The sequence below is a fragment of the Colletotrichum truncatum genome (assembly GCF_014235925.2).
Source record: "Colletotrichum truncatum strain CMES1059 chromosome Unknown Contig_0009, whole genome shotgun sequence".
Classification (NCBI taxonomy): domain Eukaryota; kingdom Fungi; phylum Ascomycota; class Sordariomycetes; order Glomerellales; family Glomerellaceae; genus Colletotrichum; species Colletotrichum truncatum.
In genome coordinates, this window is record NW_027222406.1 from 2141261 (window position 1) to 2160413 (window position 19153).

At 49.5% G+C, this 19153-nt stretch overlaps 7 protein-coding genes across 7 annotated transcripts; 2 read left to right on the top strand and 5 right to left on the bottom strand.

Moving 5' to 3' along the window:
• Window positions 1-3904: 3904 nt before the first annotated feature.
• Window positions 3905-5157, top strand: CTRU02_213109 (nad binding rossmann fold-containing protein; the record flags this gene model as incomplete). Its single annotated transcript, XM_036721674.1, has 4 exons — window positions 3905-4228; window positions 4290-4515; window positions 4579-4922; window positions 4984-5157. 4 exons carry the CDS (start codon window positions 3905-3907, stop codon window positions 5155-5157), a joined length of 1068 nt encoding a protein of 355 aa, XP_036586843.1.
• A 259-nt stretch (window positions 5158-5416) lies between these two features.
• CTRU02_213110 (zn 2cys6 transcription factor) lies at window positions 5417-6794 on the bottom strand (the record flags this gene model as incomplete). The annotated part of the gene is made up of 6 exons (XM_070205974.1): window positions 5417-5592; window positions 5647-5746; window positions 5803-5909; window positions 5968-6399; window positions 6450-6711; window positions 6765-6794. The coding sequence occupies 6 exons, from the start codon at window positions 6792-6794 to the stop codon at window positions 5417-5419; spliced, it is 1107 nt and encodes a 368-aa protein (XP_070060367.1).
• Window positions 6795-7694: 900 nt separating this feature from the next.
• Window positions 7695-9520, bottom strand: CTRU02_213111 (sugar transporter; the record flags this gene model as incomplete). Its single annotated transcript, XM_036721676.1, has 6 exons — window positions 7695-8073; window positions 8140-8908; window positions 8966-9116; window positions 9175-9261; window positions 9317-9428; window positions 9492-9520. The coding sequence occupies 6 exons, from the start codon at window positions 9518-9520 to the stop codon at window positions 7695-7697; spliced, it is 1527 nt and encodes a 508-aa protein (XP_036586845.1).
• Window positions 9521-12490: 2970 nt separating this feature from the next.
• On the top strand, window positions 12491-13150 carry CTRU02_213112 (uncharacterized protein; the record flags this gene model as incomplete). Its single annotated transcript, XM_036721677.1, has 1 exon — window positions 12491-13150. The coding sequence occupies one exon, from the start codon at window positions 12491-12493 to the stop codon at window positions 13148-13150; it is 660 nt and encodes a 219-aa protein (XP_036586846.1).
• Window positions 13151-13186: 36 nt separating this feature from the next.
• On the bottom strand, window positions 13187-14239 carry CTRU02_213113 (3-dehydroshikimate dehydratase; the record flags this gene model as incomplete). Its single annotated transcript, XM_036721678.1, has 1 exon — window positions 13187-14239. One exon carries the CDS (start codon window positions 14237-14239, stop codon window positions 13187-13189), a length of 1053 nt encoding a protein of 350 aa, XP_036586847.1.
• A 370-nt stretch (window positions 14240-14609) lies between these two features.
• On the bottom strand, window positions 14610-16991 carry CTRU02_213114 (plasma membrane channel protein; the record flags this gene model as incomplete). The annotated part of the gene is made up of 5 exons (XM_036721679.1): window positions 14610-15773; window positions 15829-16257; window positions 16312-16606; window positions 16669-16822; window positions 16883-16991. 5 exons carry the CDS (start codon window positions 16989-16991, stop codon window positions 14610-14612), a joined length of 2151 nt encoding a protein of 716 aa, XP_036586848.1.
• Window positions 16992-18104: 1113 nt separating this feature from the next.
• On the bottom strand, window positions 18105-18887 carry CTRU02_213115 (uncharacterized protein; the record flags this gene model as incomplete). Its single annotated transcript, XM_036721680.1, has 1 exon — window positions 18105-18887. The coding sequence occupies one exon, from the start codon at window positions 18885-18887 to the stop codon at window positions 18105-18107; it is 783 nt and encodes a 260-aa protein (XP_036586849.1).
• Window positions 18888-19153: the final 266 nt, after the last annotated feature.

Consider the following 19153-nt stretch of genomic DNA (forward strand, 5'->3'; position numbering starts at 1 on the left):
AGTTGGCCAATGGTCTGGGTTTCTGCGGGAAATTTGGCGAGTTGCCTTCCCAACAGCACAGGCATCACATTCCACTTTTGTGATTCCTTTTATCTGTATCCCAAGAGCTGTTTTAAGTAGCTGTTCCAGTCCCTCAGCGCCTGGATGACCAAGTCTCTCATGCCACAACTTGGCTTCTGCTGATGATGTTGGGAGTGGTTGTCTTGTTGACTGAAAACCTTTGGTTGGTTTCCTTTCTACGGTTGGGCTGAATCTCACAGTCTTCTCGGTATTGCTGAACGAGGTATTGTTCAGCAGAGCTGGGCCAGCTTCAATAATGTATTGACCATATCGGTTTGGTGTTTTGAATAGAAGTCTGCCTTTTGAGTCGATAAGACCCGGTATTCCTGTTGTAAAGATGATCCCTTTTTGCTTCAGCGGTTCTGTCCCAAGGAGCGATGTTGGGTATCCAGGCACAAGCCATACATTTCTGACTTTGATCTCCTTGTTGTTGGATTTGCCGCCTTGGTTTGGTTTGATGATCATTGTGCCTTTCGCAATTGCATGTACATCTCCTCCTCCAGTGGTGAAGTCTTTTGTGACTGTGTAGTCGAGATCATGAAGTCTTGAGGAGTCGTTGCAGATGTGGAATCCTGTTCCTGAGTCTACTATCACACTGTCTGACAGTGGGAATCCTGAATAGAGACTTGCTTCTCCTTGATTGACGATAGTGACGAAAGATGAGAGTGATCCTTCTCCATCAGACACTTCTTGAGTATAGTGGGATGATGATTGTGTAGTGTTTCTCCAGTTTGAGGAAGATGTTGCTCGATCTGGGGACTTTTGAGACTGCTGATCGCTTGCCCCTTTTCGTAGTTTTTCAACTATTCTCTTTAAGTGTGGTTTCTTCTGGAGATACTCATTCAATCTTTCCAGTGCTTTCTTATTTTCTGGATTATCTTCATGATAGTTTGGGCCTCGCTTCTTAGGGTTGGCATGTTTGCAATCAACAAATCGGTGACTTTCGTTTGGGCAAGCTGCACACTTTTGCTCTCGTTTTGCCCCCTGTTTTATTCCTTGTTCGTTTTCTCCTTGCCAAGTAGCGAAACTCGTGTCTTTTAATGGAGCAGCATTCAACCAGTCTGGGTGGAAAGTTCTCACCCAACTGCGGAAATCGTTAGCTTGCTCAATTCCAGCAGTCTTGCTGATCGAACTGTAGGTTGGGTCATCCTTGTATCGCTTTGTGAAGTCGTAAGAGGCAGATGTGTAGTAATCTGGTGCAATTTGCTTGACTGCTTTCAAGAACTCAGAGACTTGAGTAACTGGATCGCTGAGAGCAGGGATTCCGATTGTTTGGGCTTCATCCATGATTTCTCGATAGATTATGAGCCATCCTCCAAGTTTTGCTCTTTTGATTGATAGCATATGCTTGTTATATCTTTCCAATACCATTTGTTGTCTCCCAAAGTTGTCTGGCGCTAGCTGTTTTTCAAGAGCTTTTATGATATCCCTGACTGTTTGCTCCTTGCTGACTTGGCTGATATAAGTGGCTGCTACAGTGTTCATGATCCAACTGTGAATTTCTAGAAGACTTCGCCGAACCTGGTTGTATTGGTCTTTTTCTTCTTGATAGATAGCTTTTCCATAGCTGATAACGTTGCTATAGTTTGCTCGTTCTTCTTGTCTGAGGTCTTTTGGGTCTGGGAATTCCAATCTTGGCTTAGTATTAATCTTGGTTCCTTTTGGATTCACATAGTCCCAGACTTCATGAACGTTTGCCAGCATCTGTAAGTTGTTGAACCAGTGGTTCCAGTCGCTGTCAGTCTGTAGCCGCTGTGTGTATTTTGCAGTTTCCGTAGTTGAATTCATGATCTCTCTTGAAAAGAGAACTGGTCTCTCTCTTCTGATCGTTGTGCAGTTGATTTTTCGCCGTGGCCAAGATTGAGTTCGTGACTAGACACTTCTTGTTTCAAGTTGGTGATTTTGTCGATTGTTGCCTAGAGGTTTGAGGGTATATAGCCAATCTCAACGCCTCAATTCTCAACAAAACGCAAGACGCCCCCCCTGTCTAATGAACCTGCCGTTTAGTGTAGTTGGTCTAGCCACCCAACTTGTAGCTATTCGCAAGGACCGTAAGACTGGCAAGCTCCCCTTCGTGGGTTCAATTCAGGGTTGTGGAGTTTTCGCAATTTGTAAAAAGTCTTATCGGTTCCGTTACACGAAGACTATAAAGTGAACCACCTGTTCGTCTTATCTGCCCGAAGCTTTCAGAGGCATAAAATGAGCAACTAGGTGTCTCTTCCGTTTCGTAATTCCAACCCTCCTGGCTGCGTATCAGTGGTATGGTCGAGCATGAACTTATATAAGGTTCAAGTTAAGAGTCCTGGGTTCAACTCCTCAGATGTGGTAAGTCCCCCTGAGTTGAGATGAACTTTTTGTGATTTTTTGATAAGTGTTGATGATATGAATTGATGACCAGAAGTTCTTTTGTGATTGAATGTTTCAACACTTCAACGTTCAGCCTTGTGTGATTGGAATTGATGTTTTGTTTGGTGGACTTGACTGCCAAAGTCTCATGGGTCGGTAACTTCGTCAATTGAGTGCCCTTGTCTATGGCATAAGTCTGAACTGCTCCCTTCTGGAAGTCGGTTTTTCAATTGGTAATTGTCACCATGAGGTACTGGGCTCATAACTGTCACGCAGTCAATTTGCCCACCACTTATGGGGTAAAAAAAGATGCTTCCATTCCTTAGAGACTGTCTAGGGGTTATTGGGTTGATTATATAACCGTCTATTCGGTAATTACCGATTTGAAGGTTTTCATGCACAAAATGACATCCCCGTTAGTTTTATATGGGAAACAATAGCCGGGTGCATGGGTTGAATGCATGCCCCGATATATGCAGTGGTCCGTGTGACACAAGTCTTTGAGTGCGGGGAAAAGATGGGGTCCGCTGGAGGGGAATGGAGAACACCGAGTATCTTCCGGGCTGCAAGTAGTTAGTTGGAGGCGGTTGGCACATGGTCCGGTGGTAAACCAATAGTCTAATTACGTGGGCGTCAATTTTGACGTTCTCTGTAGGCAAAGAAATGTGATTCTGAATAGGTGATTGGCCATTAACATAACATTTATCTGTTGGTTGTTAGACAGCAGCATGACTACTGCTAATCGTGATTTTGTGCCGGGGCTGCTTATAACCTTAAGTCTGGCTTAGTTTGGCTGATCAAACAATTGTACATCGAATTTGCTATAAAAAAGTACTAGAATACCGTACCTAAATAAAGTCTTTTCCCACGATACCTTACTTACTTGTGCAGTTTACCAGTTTTTCACTGTTGAAAATGTTTTAAACCGAGTTTGACTTTTGACCTCGCGAACCTTTACCAAATGTGTCACAAACAGCAATTTTTGCGCGAGATCTTTGAAGCCCCCACATGACTCGATACTCGCCCAGACCCACTTCCCCGCGGTTGGTATCAAACACCAAATCGCGAGAATTTTGCTGTTTTAGGATTGTACGGCATCATTTTCCGCGGATTTTCAACCTCACAGGTAGATTCGATGTTTATGATTGGTCTACAGTTTGACGTTGGTCGGAGGCATGTCCAGCAGCTTCAGCCTCCGGCCATGGCATCTGGCACTATCGAGCCCCGAATGCCGCAGCACATCAACTTGGTGACTTCGACTACTGCAGTCATGTCGTACGTACATCCTATGATGAGGATAAACACCCGAGCTCCATCTTTGTGCATTCTGTTGTTTTGAGTCGCGTATATAAGACGAACGTTCTTCTTCTCAAAAGTATGTTTTCAGCACGCTAGCCTTCCTCGCATCTTTCCCATCCCGTTACCTCCAAGACTCTCAAAGCAGCATTGTAAACTCATATATACAAACCAGAGTCCCTAATTTCTCACATTTCACAAAATGGTTCAAAAGTTGAAGATTGGTGCCGCTGGCCTTGGCCGTATGGGCAAGCGTCATGCTGTCAACTTTCTGCACCGCACTCCCCGGGCGGAGCTCGTTGCCGCCTTCACCCCGGACCAGAACGAACTCGTGTGGGCTAGAGCCAACCTTGAGCCATACGGAGTCACCCTTTACACCGACTACGATGAGATGCTTAACCACGAGGGAATCCAGGCTGTCGTCATCGCAACGGTCACCAAGGTTCATGCGGAGGAGGCTATCAAGGCCATCAACAGGGATCTCCATGTCTTGTGCGAGAAGCCTATTTCTCTTAGCTTGGAAAAGGTGAGAGCGCCTTTCGAAAATGAGCCTGGAGCCGCGAGGAATATTTACTAATGTGCTACAGTCAACGGAGGTCGTTACTGCTGCTCAGCACAAGCCTCATCTCAAAGTCATGTGCGGCTTCTCTCGCCGCTTCGACGCGTCGTACAGAGATGCTTTCGAGAAGGCAGAATCCGGTCTCATCGGTAGGCCATCAATCATCAGATCGCAAACCTGCGACAAGCATGATCCTAGCGGTTTCTTCGTGAAGTATGCTGCGCTGAACGGTGGCTGCTTTGTTGATATGAGTGGTGCGTACCTAACATGCCTGTGCACCCTGCCGCGTGTCTTGCTGATCTAACATATATACGCAGTCCACGACATTGACCTGGCGATGTGGTTCTTTGGCGAGGATTCCGTTGTGAAGTCAGTCTCCGCTTCAGGCATCACCGCTGTATCACCCGAGTTGAGAGAGCACGGCGACTGCGATAACGCCGTCGGAATCGTCGAGTTCTGGGGCGGCAAGATCGCCTACTTTTACAACTCACGCATGATGGCACACGGACAGGAGGACACCACCGAGATCATCGGCACTGGCGGCAAGCTGACCGTCAACGGCAACCCCCAATCCAACTTTGTCAACATTTACGGACCTCAGGGTATCACGAGGGAGGTCCCTGCGCACTACTATGGAAGATTTGAATACGCATTTGTTGCCGTAAGCTATACCGATGCTCTTGCAGAGTAAATATGAGACTTGAAGCTAATAATGAAAACAGGAGGCAAACGAGTTCACCGCTGCTGCCCTCGACAATACCAAGTTGCCCATTAAGTTGACTGGAGCTGTCAAGGCCGTACAGATTGGCTCTTACTTGCAAGAAGCGCTCGAGACCGGCAAGAAGCTCTACTTTGATGAAATCGGCCGTCGCATTGAGAAGACTACCAAGTTGTAATTAGGGATCAGAGGATTATTAGACAGGGTCATCAAAAATTTTCGTTTTACCAACTACTGCGTTGAGTGATTTAACTAGTTTACGTAAATTCCCAATGGAAATCAAATTAACTATCCATATAAACCTGGAAGAGCATTGAGGAAGGTCGTGAGTTCTAGCTCATCATACTCGGTAATACGCTAATCGTGCAACATCCTTGTCTCAACCAATCATCGCAGCTGCATATTTAAATACTAAATACTAACAACAGTACCACCCCTCACTTTCCCTTTTCTGAAAGTAAATATCCAAATGCACTGCTTCTATCATCTTGTGACCACTGAAAAATCAACTGCTCATTAAGGTCCTTCGTCAGCCAGCCTGTCCTTTTGTGAATTTTTTCCAGGAACTCTAAGCTCTCTCTTTGCTCTTTGGGATTAGTAAGGTAAACGCCGCCTTAGTGGGCAAGTTAGAACGTTTTTGTTTGGAATCCTATGGGCGGTCACTCACAAGCTCTTAATGTGTGGGCTGCCGTGAAGCTGGCGTTTACAACCGAGGGGTTGCTTATAGCCAAACCCAACAACACTCTAAAGTTGTCCAATACCGCTTTCTGTATAATCTCAGACGAGCCACTTACGCATGGACAAACGCGACATGCAGACTTACATCCGACTCTCTTCTTTTCTTAAAAGTGTCAAAACTTGGTTTACTAAGGTACGGGTTGAAGATGTGCAGAACCATACGGGCAAGGCTGTAGTGCTGGTATCCAACCACTATAATTCGGTAAGAAAAAAAGCAGGAACTCGCGGGGGGGGGAAAGGACATCTTCACCATGCGCAGGATGCGTCATCCATATTGTAGGAAACGCGGAACCATTAGCGCTATTGTCGTGCGGTGGCTCCACCCAAAGGGGGTCGGCATGCCAAGGATTAGAGACAAGCCATGTGCCCAGGTCTTGGTTAAGCTTGTTCCACCTGGCAAGGTCTCTTATGCCGACTGGCTGGAACGCATAAGCTATTGCCTGGGCGCAGAGGAACACGGCTTGGTTGGCTAGGCACTCCGGCTCTGTTCGAACGAAGGAGCTGGAGCCTTTATAGCTGTCCAAGTTGATGCTTATTGGCTGAGACTTGACGAGTGCGACCCAGTAGTCTTGGCGGAGAACGATCCAGCTCGCTGCTTCTCCCAGGCCGCCTTTACTCGCCAAGCTGAACATTGAGTTTAAAAGCTTGGAGCTACCGGATAGATGGACGCCAAAGTCGGTATCTAGGCAATGTCAACATGCGATATCCAAGTGGTCATTTCTCAAGACCTACCCGTCATCTCTTCGTATTGCCTGAGTATCACGATAGCAGCCAGGACCTCTTCGTTCAGAGCCTCAAACGAGCTATCCAGGAGTGGAATGAGAATCTGCAGAGCATGGCTGTAATATGAGGAAGGTTTAGAGTCATCTGTTCCGGCGATGGAACAAAGGCTCCGAGATGCGAGAGCAATTATTGAATAAGCCAGCAACGGCGAGTGGCAGGCCCTTTTGGGCACTTCTGTTCCAAAATGACGCTTTGCATCGCAAATGTCGACCTGCACCACCGAGTTACCTTGGAACACCCAACATTGTGCGCTATTAAGCTTACCCACATGGAGAGATCTTGTATATAGTGCATGAATAACCTGGCTTTCTCTGGGTCTTTGAATGGCCGTCCAATCCCATGTTGACTTGGAGATGGTGGGATAAGACCAGGTGTTGTGGAGTTGTGACGGCTTAATGAAAACTGTTAGACAGTGGTGCTTACATGGACATTTGAAAAGGAAAAGGGAAAACGCAAAATGACAACAAACCTGTTCTCATCGTCAGATTTCCTACGCCCTTCTTCTCTGGAGTTGCAGATGTCGAGAAGAGATGGCAATGCGGTCGCCCATGCCTGGCTTGATGCATCATGCTCAGGCATCCCGGCCGCCGCAGCGAGGCGCCGAGAAAATATGACAGCAGCAACTATCTCTTCCTAAAGTGGATAAGTAATCGAAAAAAGAAGACAACTGCGTAGGCTCCGTAACTATTGGCGAATGGATGATGCTTCCGAAGATTCTGCTGCAGGGGAACGGGTGCAGGAAGAGGTGTGCGGGCTTTCATTTCCTTGTCCAACTAAAAAAAGAGGCAATAGCCGCGAGAGCCGACCCCGCATTTTACCCCGCAAAATTTCCCCAATGTCCACCTGCCTCCTCCTCTCCGACAAACCTTGTCGCAAAGCAATTTGGCGAGTTTGTTCACAGCTCTTGTCTAGTGGAAATGAAAATCCATACCGTTCCTAGACCATTCATCTGACCTTTGATCTTTCAAAAGAGTTGGATAATCATTCACCTGCACATGTATTGAAACAGATGCTTAGTTTCAACTCGAATTTAAAACACGAACTTGATTAATTATTAAATTCAGTGTGATTATGACCACTTGAATTTGATGTAATTGGGGACTTCACAGGTGCTAAACTTAGTATCTGGCCGAAGATCTACCTCGAAACCAGAAATCCGTAAAAAACCAGATTATCCTTCTAGCGCGATCCGATTTAAACCTCCTTGGTCTGCGTGTCATTCTTCTTCTTTTGCTCGTCGATAGTAATCTCCGCAGCCTCGGTGTGGGGGCCGAGTCCGACGAGTTGACTGCCCTTCTCAACGTGGTTGGCGCCACCGAACAGAACGTCAATCTCTTCCAAGGGGACCTGCTTGGTCTCGGGAATGAAGAACCAGACGTATGCGACGAGGAGGAAGTTGACCGCCATGAAGAAGAACAAGCACTTGAGACCAGTGTTCTTGAGGAACGTGGGGAAGAACTGCTGGAAAATCGTGTTGGCGACGTTTTGTGACTGAGAGCACATTCCGACGGCCTGGGCTCTGATGTTCATGGAGAAGACCTCGGCAGTGTAGATCCACACGGTTGCGCCCCAACTAAAACGCATGAGAGTCAGTAGATGTCTTTTTAAATAGATCTGGGGTTGGGAGGGCTAGGCTTACCTGGGCTTGTAGAAGAACGCAAACAAGAAGAGCAGGAAAACGATTGCGATGCCAACCGACTGCGACTTGACACCTCCCGGAAGGTCTGGAGTGGTCAAGCTGACGACGGGGACGAGAACCATGCAGAGACCCATACCAACGGCACCGACCATGAACAGCCATCGACGTCCATATCGGTCAGCGGTCCACATGGCATTGAGGGTGAAGAGAATACCAAAGGTTCCGTTGAGCGCGTTGATGAGGTTGATGGTTCTCGTGTCGGGCCAAACCTTGCGGTAGATGGCGGTGGAGTAGTTGTTGAGGGTGCCTTGGCCGGTAAGCTGCTGGCCGACGTTGAGAATCATGGTCAGGAAGAGACGCTTGCGGACCGAGGGGTCCTTGAACAGGGCGGTGTAGTTGGTGCTGATGGCCTCCTTCTCGTATTCGATAGCCTCGCGGATGCTGAGAAGCTCCTGCTCGGCGTCTTCTTCGCTGTTTCGGAGGGAGAGCATGGCCTTGCGAGCCTTCTCTGGCTTGTTCTTCTTGATGTACCATCTGGGGGATTCGGGGATGGTCCACAGCAGGGCGCAGACAATGGTGGGAACGAGGATCTGGAAGATGACGACCATGCGCCAGTCCCAGTCGCCGAGCTTCTCGCGGTTCAGACTGCAGGCGTAGTTGATCCAGTAGGCGATGAAAGAGCCGACGGAGAAGTTGAGCTGCCAGAAGGTCATGACAACACCTCTGATTTCGGCGGGGGTAATCTCGTTGATGTAGACGGGTCCAGCAGCTACCGGCAGTCAGCGACTCAAATGTTCTGCATGTTTTTTTCTTGGGTATGTCTTACTCAAAGCCAGTCCCTGGCCGATACCGATGATGACACGTCCAGCAATAAAAACGCCCAAGTTGTGACGCGGCGCAAACGCTTGCATGAAAGCAGCAACGATGGTGACGAGACAGCCAGTACCCATACCGACACGACGTCCACCCCAGTCAGCCTTTGTTACGCTGTCAGCTATCGTCACCAAACTCTACTTCAAGTGTGTGTATTCCTACCAGGGGGCCGCCCATGAAGAAACCGGCAACAATAGCGCCAATGGTGTAGGCCGTGTTGATGAGACCAATGAGTTGAGTGTCCTCATCCTGTAGTTTGTCTTAGTATTTGGCTGCAATGCAGAACAAGCTCGAATGATCATACCTTGTTGAGGTCGAAGTATCTCAGCCAGTTGTCTGACGCCTGGACGGAATTGAAGACGGAAGCATCGAAGCCATAGAGAACCATGCACATTGCCGCCAAAAGGGCGGAGTACCTGAACAGACGCGAATGTTAGTGAAACGTAGCAAGACAACTTGCTGGGAGGGTGTAAACTCACCAACTGTAAACTTTCCCTGACATCGCCATCTTGCCTGATCTAGTCTGTTCGGACAGGCAAATAAGCAGTTGCAGTTTTCTTCTGGTTGTAGAATGAAAATGGTCCAGAAAAGACTCGTGTGTAGTTCCAACCGGCGAGGCGCCCGGGGAGTATTATACCAACCCCAGGATTTTTATTTATTTATTTTTTTACCCCGTGGAGTATTATCTCCCACCCCGTGGAGTGATAGGCGGCGCAACCTGGGGTAAGGGGAGCAAGTGTGCGCGCCGGCCAGATTGGATGAATCAGGTTGCTCATTGACACATGCGGGTGCATGGTTGTGCGTCCCTCCCCCCCCCCCCTAGATGCCGCATTGGGGAGAGCGCGTCTTGGTTTGCTGCCGCCCCAATGGACTTTTGGTTCGATCCATCGCACGATAGAGGTAATGTTGGTGCGATTTTCGCCGAGCCGGACACAAAATCCCTCCTATCAGAAAAACGCCATGTACCAAGACCCAGGGGGGCGGGCACTAAAAAATCACTATCAGCAGAAAAAACAATCCATCGAGACTTACCCTACTTGATCGTTGGCGGTAATTTCTGCCTCATCAAAATGCGCAGATGAAAAAAAACACACACCTGCAAGGCTCCGGGGAACGTGGTGAAAAGAGCCTCGATGCTCGGCGTCCTATTTAACCGCCTTGGCCGAAAGATCATGAGTTTGACCTCGCACACCCAAAGCGGTGTACTAAGGCCATCCCACCGGGTAATAATGCATTGAAAGATGTAAGCGGCGTTGTCAAAAACATGAATGGCACCAATAGGCCCCTAGGATCAAAGGTGTCATGGCAGTCAACTATAACTTGAAGACATGCAATGCCGCATCACTGCACCCTCAGCGACACATATGAATAATGCACGAGAGTTGCGTATGCCCTGCGGATGTAAGCAAAAAAAAAAAAAAAACACCGAAATGGTGCTTTCGATCCTAATGAATTTGGGCTTGAACAAGCTTCCCTGAGATGGCCAAGATGCTTGGCGTGTATTTTGGTCCGGCTCAGCATAAGCTGTGGTGGTCTTGGCGTACAGACTGACCCGGCTTGGTCTCAGCCACCAACCAGAATTATACCGAAAGTGGTGTGAAGGAGGAAAACAACTTCCGAAATCTCTCCAGCTTGGACGACTAGATGTATGTGAAAATGACGACGACTTTTTTTTTTTAATCCATTCACATTGAAGGTTAGTGAAGGCGAGGGGGCTGTTGTGTAGTGGAAAGGCCAGTGCAGCTGACCACTGGATGTACATTAAGCGATATGCAGCTTGTAGATAGTGAGAGAACACTAGACTATTTGTGCTTGAATTGCTCCTTTCGTGTCTGACAAGGATCTCATCCCATGTCGACCTACAACATGGTAACAGTCAGCCTTTTTACGGACATTGTGTTTACTGTTGCCTCTCAAGTCACGGGCTAATGAAACGTGACCGGTCGCCTTACCAGTGGCATTTCACAGAGCGTCCAGCCAAGTTTTGATACACATACTATCGGGTGCGTTTGAAGTATGTACAGATGTACAAGTTCCTATCACGCCGACTTGCCCTGGTTTGGGCCAAGGTTGGCAACGGAGAAATTGCGGGTCTTCACAAGTCAGCCCTTGGGCGACAACTACGAGGCAATCGGACTGTGGGTGAAATATTTTCTCCATGTGGTCAACTATAATTCAAATAAACCGACGGAAATTCACCGTCCAAGAGTTCCAGACTGGATTGCCGGGCACCGAACGAGCCTCGGCGTTGATAGCCACAAGTGGCAAACGCTATCGATTTCCAAGGGCGTGGGACATTTGCACGCTGCAGCTCGGCCGACGACCACCGGCCGAGGCCGGCGAGAGGAGTGACAACTGAATACCTGCATAGCCTTTGACAAGTAGTAATTAGATGCCGTCTGGATAGGCGTTGGGCGACTATTTGAGTGGAACATTGGTTCCGGTGATACTTATAAGCTTAAGTCTAGTTCATACTTTGAACCCACTTTCGATATCACCCCTCTCCATAAGGCCTTTGCAGATTCCACGTCTTCGACTCGAAGGCAATTGTAGATTCGAGGTCCTATCATGGTCGCGAGTGTCCATCCCAAATTCAGATGTAAGCACTCAAAGGAAGGGCATCTCCCACTGCAACCACACACACACACACACACACACACCCATTAAACGGCAGGCCAGCCACGTTGTATTTAACCGGACGATTAGGCCCATGAACCGACCCTGATGTTGGAGTTTTAGGGGGGGAAGGAGAACTGCATGCGGGGGAGTCGCGGGCTAAGGTCATGTAGACTGCCCCCTTTCAGGGCTGAGCTACCCCGCAATGCAGGTCGTGGATGTATTGGAGGAAATGTTGGTGTGCACTTCGCTTCAAGTTGACGCGAACGCCTTATTCCCGTGACAAGGTGGCTGTCTTATAAGAGTTACGAGGTCGCAGAGCGAAACTCGGATGTATTAAAGTACCGGTGTTTCTACTTAACTATAGCGTGTCTGGGACAAGAACTATGGTACGTCCAATACATACTTATACTCGCCGTGATGGTAGAGGTGTCCCATAGTTTATCCCTTAACAATGCTCCGTTACTGAATATTAGTTGTCTCCGTCGAGGAAAACATAACGACCAGTAGGTTAAAAGATGGAGAAGCTCCGGGAAACAAGTTTCGATTTCAGCTACATGACTATGTGATTACCTGCGGTTACCGCAGGTTGCCGATCAACAAATCCAACCAAGCCTTGTTTAGTCCCCAAATTCACCTGTATTTTTGCGGAATGCGGACTCCACAGGAGATAGCCGGACGGCTTATCATCCCATGCAATATCACGGGGACCCCACGCATCGCTATTCTTGGCCGTTTAATTCCTCATGTTGCTTAGTGTGATTGTTCACCAAAACAAACATTTGACGCCTCAAGTCCGCAGACTGGTGACTCAGCAAGCCAAAGCTCATAATCTTACCGCAAACCCTAACTTTCGTCTACGATGGCTACAGTCAATCCCGCCCAGCTCCCCCTCGAAGACCAACTCATCCATCTCCGCACCGTGCTCTCTTCCAATCCCACCCTCATCACCGTCCTTCATCGTTCTGCAACGCTCAATCTCCCCAATTGGTACCTTGCCGCTGGCGCTGTCTCCCAAACGATCTGGAACTTTGTCAGCGGCAAGCCCGCCGACACGGGGATCCACGATTACGATTTGGTCTACTTTGACGATTCTGATTTATCTTGGGAGGCGGAAGACGTCGTGATTCAAGCCGGCAAGAAGCTGTTCGCGGATATCCCCGTCGAGGTCGAGATCCGGAATCAGGCACGTGTGCATCTATGGTACGAGAAGAAATTCGGCGTTCCATCTCCAAGACATGAGTCCGTGGAGGCCGGTATAGATACTTGGATCTCAACGAGCGCGATGATTGGGGTTCGGCTGTTGGATACCGGGGAATGGAGAGTTTACGCGCCGAGAGGCCTGTCAGACTTCTTCCGCATGGTCGTGAGGCCGAATGCGCAGGTAGGTACCAAGGAGAAGTACGAAGAGAAAGCTAGGCGCTGGCTGCAAATCTGGGACCGATTGACGGTGGTGCCTTGGTCTGACGCAGAGGTGCCCCATGAACCCAAAGTCATGATTTATGATTATTCTGCCTTTTAAAATGTATTTCATTATTCCTCCGTCACTCTAGCATCTTTAGAAACCACTCCTATCAACAATCATGGCTCCAAGCATCTTCACCACCGCCTCCCGTCCTTTGTTCGCATACCTTTCCAAATCGTCCCCGTACTTCTCCTCAAACTTGCCGTCAAAAACTTCAATGCTCAACCAGCCCCTGAACCCCGTACTCATGACCGCCTCCAAGAATTGCAAAATCGGCAGGTATCCGCCGTCATACGGCAGCGGCCGGTAGTCATGACTCCACCGGCCCCTCGGCCGCAGCCCGGACTCATCGGGCTTGGCATCAAGCGGCGGGCTGACCTTGTACGCGTCGCTGATCTGCAGGAAGAATATCTTCTCCGGGGGAACCGTCTTGGCCAACTCCTGCAGGGAAATCTCATACGTCAACTTCAGCTCCTTTTCCCCGAGACCGCCCGTCTCGATCCGCCCGGACTCGGTCGTCGGGTCGCCCCACTCTCCGCCGGCAGACTGGAACGTGTCGAGGCAGAGCCCGAGGTTGGGCCGGTTCGCAAGCTGCACAATCTTCCACACGTCCTTCCAGGAAGCTGCGTGCGTCGCCCAGCACCAGTTCTCGTACGCCACCTTGAACCCCCGCGTCGCGAGAAGGTCGGCAAGTTCAGCGAGGTCGGCCACCAGCTCCGAGATGGACGCCGTGATGTCGGGAGAGTCGGACGAGCCCACCTGCAGCATGTCCGTCCCGACGGCGCTCATGATCTCCATCCACCCCTTGGCGCGCTTGAAAGCGTCTTCGCGCTCCTGGCTTCCCTTCGGCCATCCCTCAAAATTGGAAAAGGGTTGGAGGACCATGATCTGGAGTTGCATCTTCTCGCAGAGCTTGCGAAGGATCTTGCCGGCCTCGCAGAGGGAGGGATAGTCATCGTCGGCGACCTCTTTGTTCAGGTGCCGATTGGCAAAGGATTTAAGATCGGGGAAGGAGAGCTCAATGCCGTTGAAGCCGGCTGAGGAGATGGCCTGTAGCTTCTGCTCGAGGGTATGCCGTTGGAGGCCGATGGAGCAAGATGCAAAAGAGAGGGGGTTGCCGAAAGGCGACGTGACTGGGTTTGACATTTTGGCTAATTTATTTATTGCTCAAATGGTATATGAAGCTAGAATGATTGTGATCGGAATTGGAACGATGCACACGTGTAGGGGAACTTGTAGTTGAGGCGGATGTCGATATACACCTTGCGGTCCGATGATGTCAGCATTGTGATGTAAAGGGCATGTCACTCTCAACGCCAACCCCACAAATTGTGGTTTTGATTGAACTCGACAATTTGAAAGTCTCAACAGTCTATTCGAGTACAGACGTATATATGTTTGCTCTATGCTCTATTATCCTTCAGACAAACAACCCGCCTGCTAATGTACATTTATTCGCTGCTTTTACTACCTAGCGCTGGCGGCAAGCTTCTGTGTGATTCATGTATCTAGGTAATCAATCTTCCTTCGGCTGCTGGTTGTTGGTAATTTCGGCCCTTTTCACCGACTGGATAAGTCCAATTGCAGCGGCTGCACTCGCGCCGTCTTCAATCTGCGTGGTCCAGAAGGAATCATGGCCCATGGCACGAATCGACTTGCGGCGCTCCCGTTCAGCGACCGAGAGCATGAGTCCCGCCTGCTTGTTGGCTTCCAGCTCCTCGAGGTGTTTGAGGCGCGTAGCGTAACGCTGCTGGCGCTGCTTGCGAATCTGCTTGGACCCGACGCGTTGCAGGAGGAAGCGCACCATGGCGCGGAGGCAGAGGAAGATGTGCTCGCTGATGAAGATGGTGATTGGCAGCGCCCACCAGGCTCCGTGGCCGATGCTGTTCGCTCCGAAGAGGTGCACGATTGCGCCGGTGGAGATGCTGCCGGCCCAGGTCAGAATGTCAAGAGAGGTGATCCACGGGCCGATGCCGTCTGTTCGGACGGGGGCCGGGCGTTGGTGTTCGTGGCAGATTTTGAGGAAATCGGTGCGTAGCTCGATGACATTGTTGACGAGAAAGCCGATGGGGATTAGCGGCCATACGGGGGAGAACAGCGAGAGGTAGCCGAACTGAAGGACGATCTCGGCGATGTCGTCTTGGACGTTGTACTTGTCGAGTGTCGCCTGGTTGCGTGCGCTTCGGAGGAACCGAGCCTCTTCGGGGTCGTCCTTGACAATTGACAAGAGCATGCTATCTTTGGAGTGTGATCTCTTGTACTCGCGGTAGATGTTTTGAGCCTTGTGTTTGAGAACAGGCATGATGTTCTCGTCAAAAAATCCAGAAATTTGCCCCGTGACAACTAGAGCGATGACTTCGTCCCGTAGCCTGTCGGAATCAACGTGGAAAGTGAGGTCGTCGTCCATGTACTTCTGTCCAACAGCGCCCAGGAACGACTTGGTCATGCGCTCCAGCCAGGGAACGACATCGTCTCCAAAGGGAACATAAATGAAAGCGGTTATAAGGATCGGAAGGTAGTTGGTGATGATGTTGAGAACGAAAATCTTTTGCGTGAGGGACATCTCGTGGTAATCGGCCGTTCGATGGTTTTCATATTTCGTTAGAGCGGTAGCGACATCTTCAAGAGCGCTGCTGATGTAGGGAAGTGCAACTGCGAGTAAACAAGTTGGGACGTATTCCTGCAACCGTGTCAGTCAAGTTTGTGCAGATACTGGCCAGTTGGAGAGATCCTACCATGAGGTTCTTGTAGGGCCCATCATATCCCTCTGAGATGAGGACTTCGATGGCAAAGACGAGAATGATGATGGTGCCGAGCGCGACAGCCGAGAAGAGGATGAATGGTATTTGAAGGAGTTGGCGGGTCACTTGTTTCCATTTGGGAAAGTAGCGCTTCGTTCGTCCAGCTTCATCTGTAATGATCTTTTCCCATTTGAATTGAGGCCGGTCCACTTTGACCTTGCCGATGCCTTGCACGTTCCAGCGAATGCTTAGGTCGACCTCTTGAATCTTCCAGTACTCGAGGAAGACGGTGCACCAGACACACGTCGAGATGGCGTAGGTGAGGGAGTATTTGGACAGGTATACCCACGCAATGACACCGGTGAGCGCAGGGAATGCGAGAAAAACGAGGTACGTCTGGATGAAAGCGAAGTAAAAGGCGACCTAAAAAGAAATGTGAGTTAACGATGCAAGAGATGGTGATGTCGAACAACTGACCTTTGTTCCCCAAAGATCGCGAATGGAATCGAGGTCATCGGTAGTCAGAAAAAGGCGCTTGCTGAGATGCTTGAGGAGAGACTCGTTTCTCTCTTCATTATGAAGAGGGAAAATGGACTTGACGTTTTTCCATTGTCCTGTCTCTGGAGTGATTCCTGCACCACCAAGCGACTTGGGCCAATTGACTAGATGATAGACAGAAAGGATGTCCTCAGCCTCAAAAGCACCGTCAACGATGGTAGTTTTGCTACCACCAGGGTGTTCAGGGATAATCCCATAAAGCCAGTCCTTCACTCTAAAGACACATGTCAGTCGTCGGGTGGGCCGGGATGAGAAAACCGCTCAAAGCACCCTTACCTTGATTTGTAGACGGTGTTTCCAAGAAGCTCACGAGGGGCCTTGACGAATATGAGAAGGGTTTGCTCATAGCCCGCTCTCACCTCGGTCTGGAGTCCAGCAGACTCAAGGTCGTTGAGAAGAGTAGTTAGCTCCTTGACGGCAGTCTCGGAGTCTGAAAACCGTTAGCAAGGGCACATGAAAAAGCAGCGAGGCTATCTGCAAAGACACTCACCGATTTCACTGAAATCATATGCCACAACATATTTGTCGTTGTAGGTTTGCGGATTGCGGGGAAGGTGGTTCAAGGGGTCTATCACCCCTAGCTTCTCCATTATGCCCATCCTCCCCTCCACACGAATCGCGACGGCAGTGGGAGAAAAGGCGTGATTATGTAGGCCTGGGAAAGGAACGTCGGCACGGCCGATGTGATGTGCGTAGTAACCAGACCCACGGATGGGGCTGACGCGAAATGGGGGGCAATTAAAGGGAGAGAAAAAAAAAAAAAAAAAAAGGACGTCAACGTCGGTACGATCAACCGTAAGAGGGATTTGGAGACACTAGAGGGGCCCAGTTCAGGTGTGACCCAGCACGTTGGCTCCGTCCGAAGATCTGAGTTGATGTTGGAGGGCCGACAGTGACATGACCTCTCGTACCTTTGGGTGCAGGAAGAGCGAGAACAGATTTCGGGAAATTGAAACTTTCGGCCCAGGTAAAGGGAGCCGGAAAAAAATGTGGCCCTGGCTTTCCCCCCAGTACCTGGAATATCCGCAGCCCACGCGCTCCGTGATGTCTCTATTGGGGAGGGTTTAACATGAGCTGAACGCGTCAGCGACTCCACATGCCCAGAGTTTACGCTGCCGCAGAGCCGCGCACAAGGCTTAGCTCGCTGGAATAGGCGTGGCTCGCCCATCAAGGCGGTCGCTGATTTTCCATGCGGAGGCTTCTTGGAGTGGCTGAAAAGATACGTGTAGATGCTATGATAGAGTCGCGCCATAGTGAGACAACTTTCAGCTGGGATGTACCACATGAGGAGGTTCTTGGGACAAGTGACTAATGAGATTTTGAGAACATCTACTACGCAAGGCTAGGTAGGGCTGGATGATCAAAAGTGAACATCAGCAAACCGGCCGGTCGGCACAGCTACTCCATATTTCCAGGGTTAGATTTGAGCGAGGGTCTTCCCAGTACTATTTTTAGCCACAGAGTTGCTGATGTAAGGTAAATATTGTCCATCATGTGACATCATCCACTATGTGTGGCTACCTACACCTGGCTCACCGACGTGTCGTAGCTCACCTTGTCATCGACATCCACAACAGCCTCACTAAGGCAAAGTACAAGTTGCGGGCATGATACGTCTTTTATTCTACTGTTACTGTAAACACTTTAGAGACTACTCACTACTATTTCAGCAATAGACACAGTGACTTTTCATAACCGTCTTTTTGGACACATCATATTTCAAATGCATCTTGAGCCTCTTCCGTTTCCCTCATCGCCTTCTTCTTGTCCCACTCAGTTCCTTGCCCATCAACACCTGGCCATCCGGCATCTATCATGATCTGCCTTCTCTTCAACTGGCTCTCATTAGGTGATGCAGGATCATCTATCTGAATCACACCGCCGCTAACGAGATCCGGCAGCCAGTTCAGAACCAGATATTGCTCCATGCAAAAATCGAAGAATGTTTTGATGCGGTAGGTAGGCATGCACTTCCATCCATCTTTTCCATACGGGTCTTCATTTTCGTCGTAAAAGTCCGCATCGAAATTTCCAGTCCAACGAGGAAGATTGCCGTCATTCTTCCATAAAACCACAACTCCACGCCTAGTGTCAATGAGAAGAGTATAGCCATCACGTCTGCCTTCTGCAAAACGAAGGATGTGCCCGGGTAGTCTCTCATCAGTGTCGTCTTCAAGAGGTTCAACGGGAGGCAATTTTTTGACTTCCTCACAAAACTGCGTGTCGATGTATTCGATTGGGCTAGTGGACTCCAAGATACAGGGAACTGCATCAGGGCCAGTCACCAAGTATGGAATATGTCGCAAGAGTTTGATAACTTCTTCTGTTTTACCGAGGCCAGCAAAGGACTCGACCGTAATTTGCGGCCAGCCAGTTGGCGGCGGACGTTCTAGGATTGCCATATCCTCTCCGTGAATTCGCAGCATAAGTTCGTAGAACGATGTAATGCCTTCGACGGTTTCGTCGTGCGAGTAGTATTCGGGGAGTCGCTCCATTGTGGAAAACACAAATGCTAGCACAAAATCTGCTTGGGTGTGCGAATGAGCGAGGCGCGGGAGAGGCTTGTGGTGTCTGAAGGTGAAGTTGGCGGTTGATTTGGACGGGCAGACGATCTCGGTTGATTAACTACCTCGTCCGCCCAACGGTGCGGGGTTAGTGGCTGGTTTAAACTATGACGAGACATTTGCTTGCTTGGATTGAAATACCTGACCAACCCAACAGTGGGGGTGGCATTGTTGGATGAATCCTTACAATCACTGGA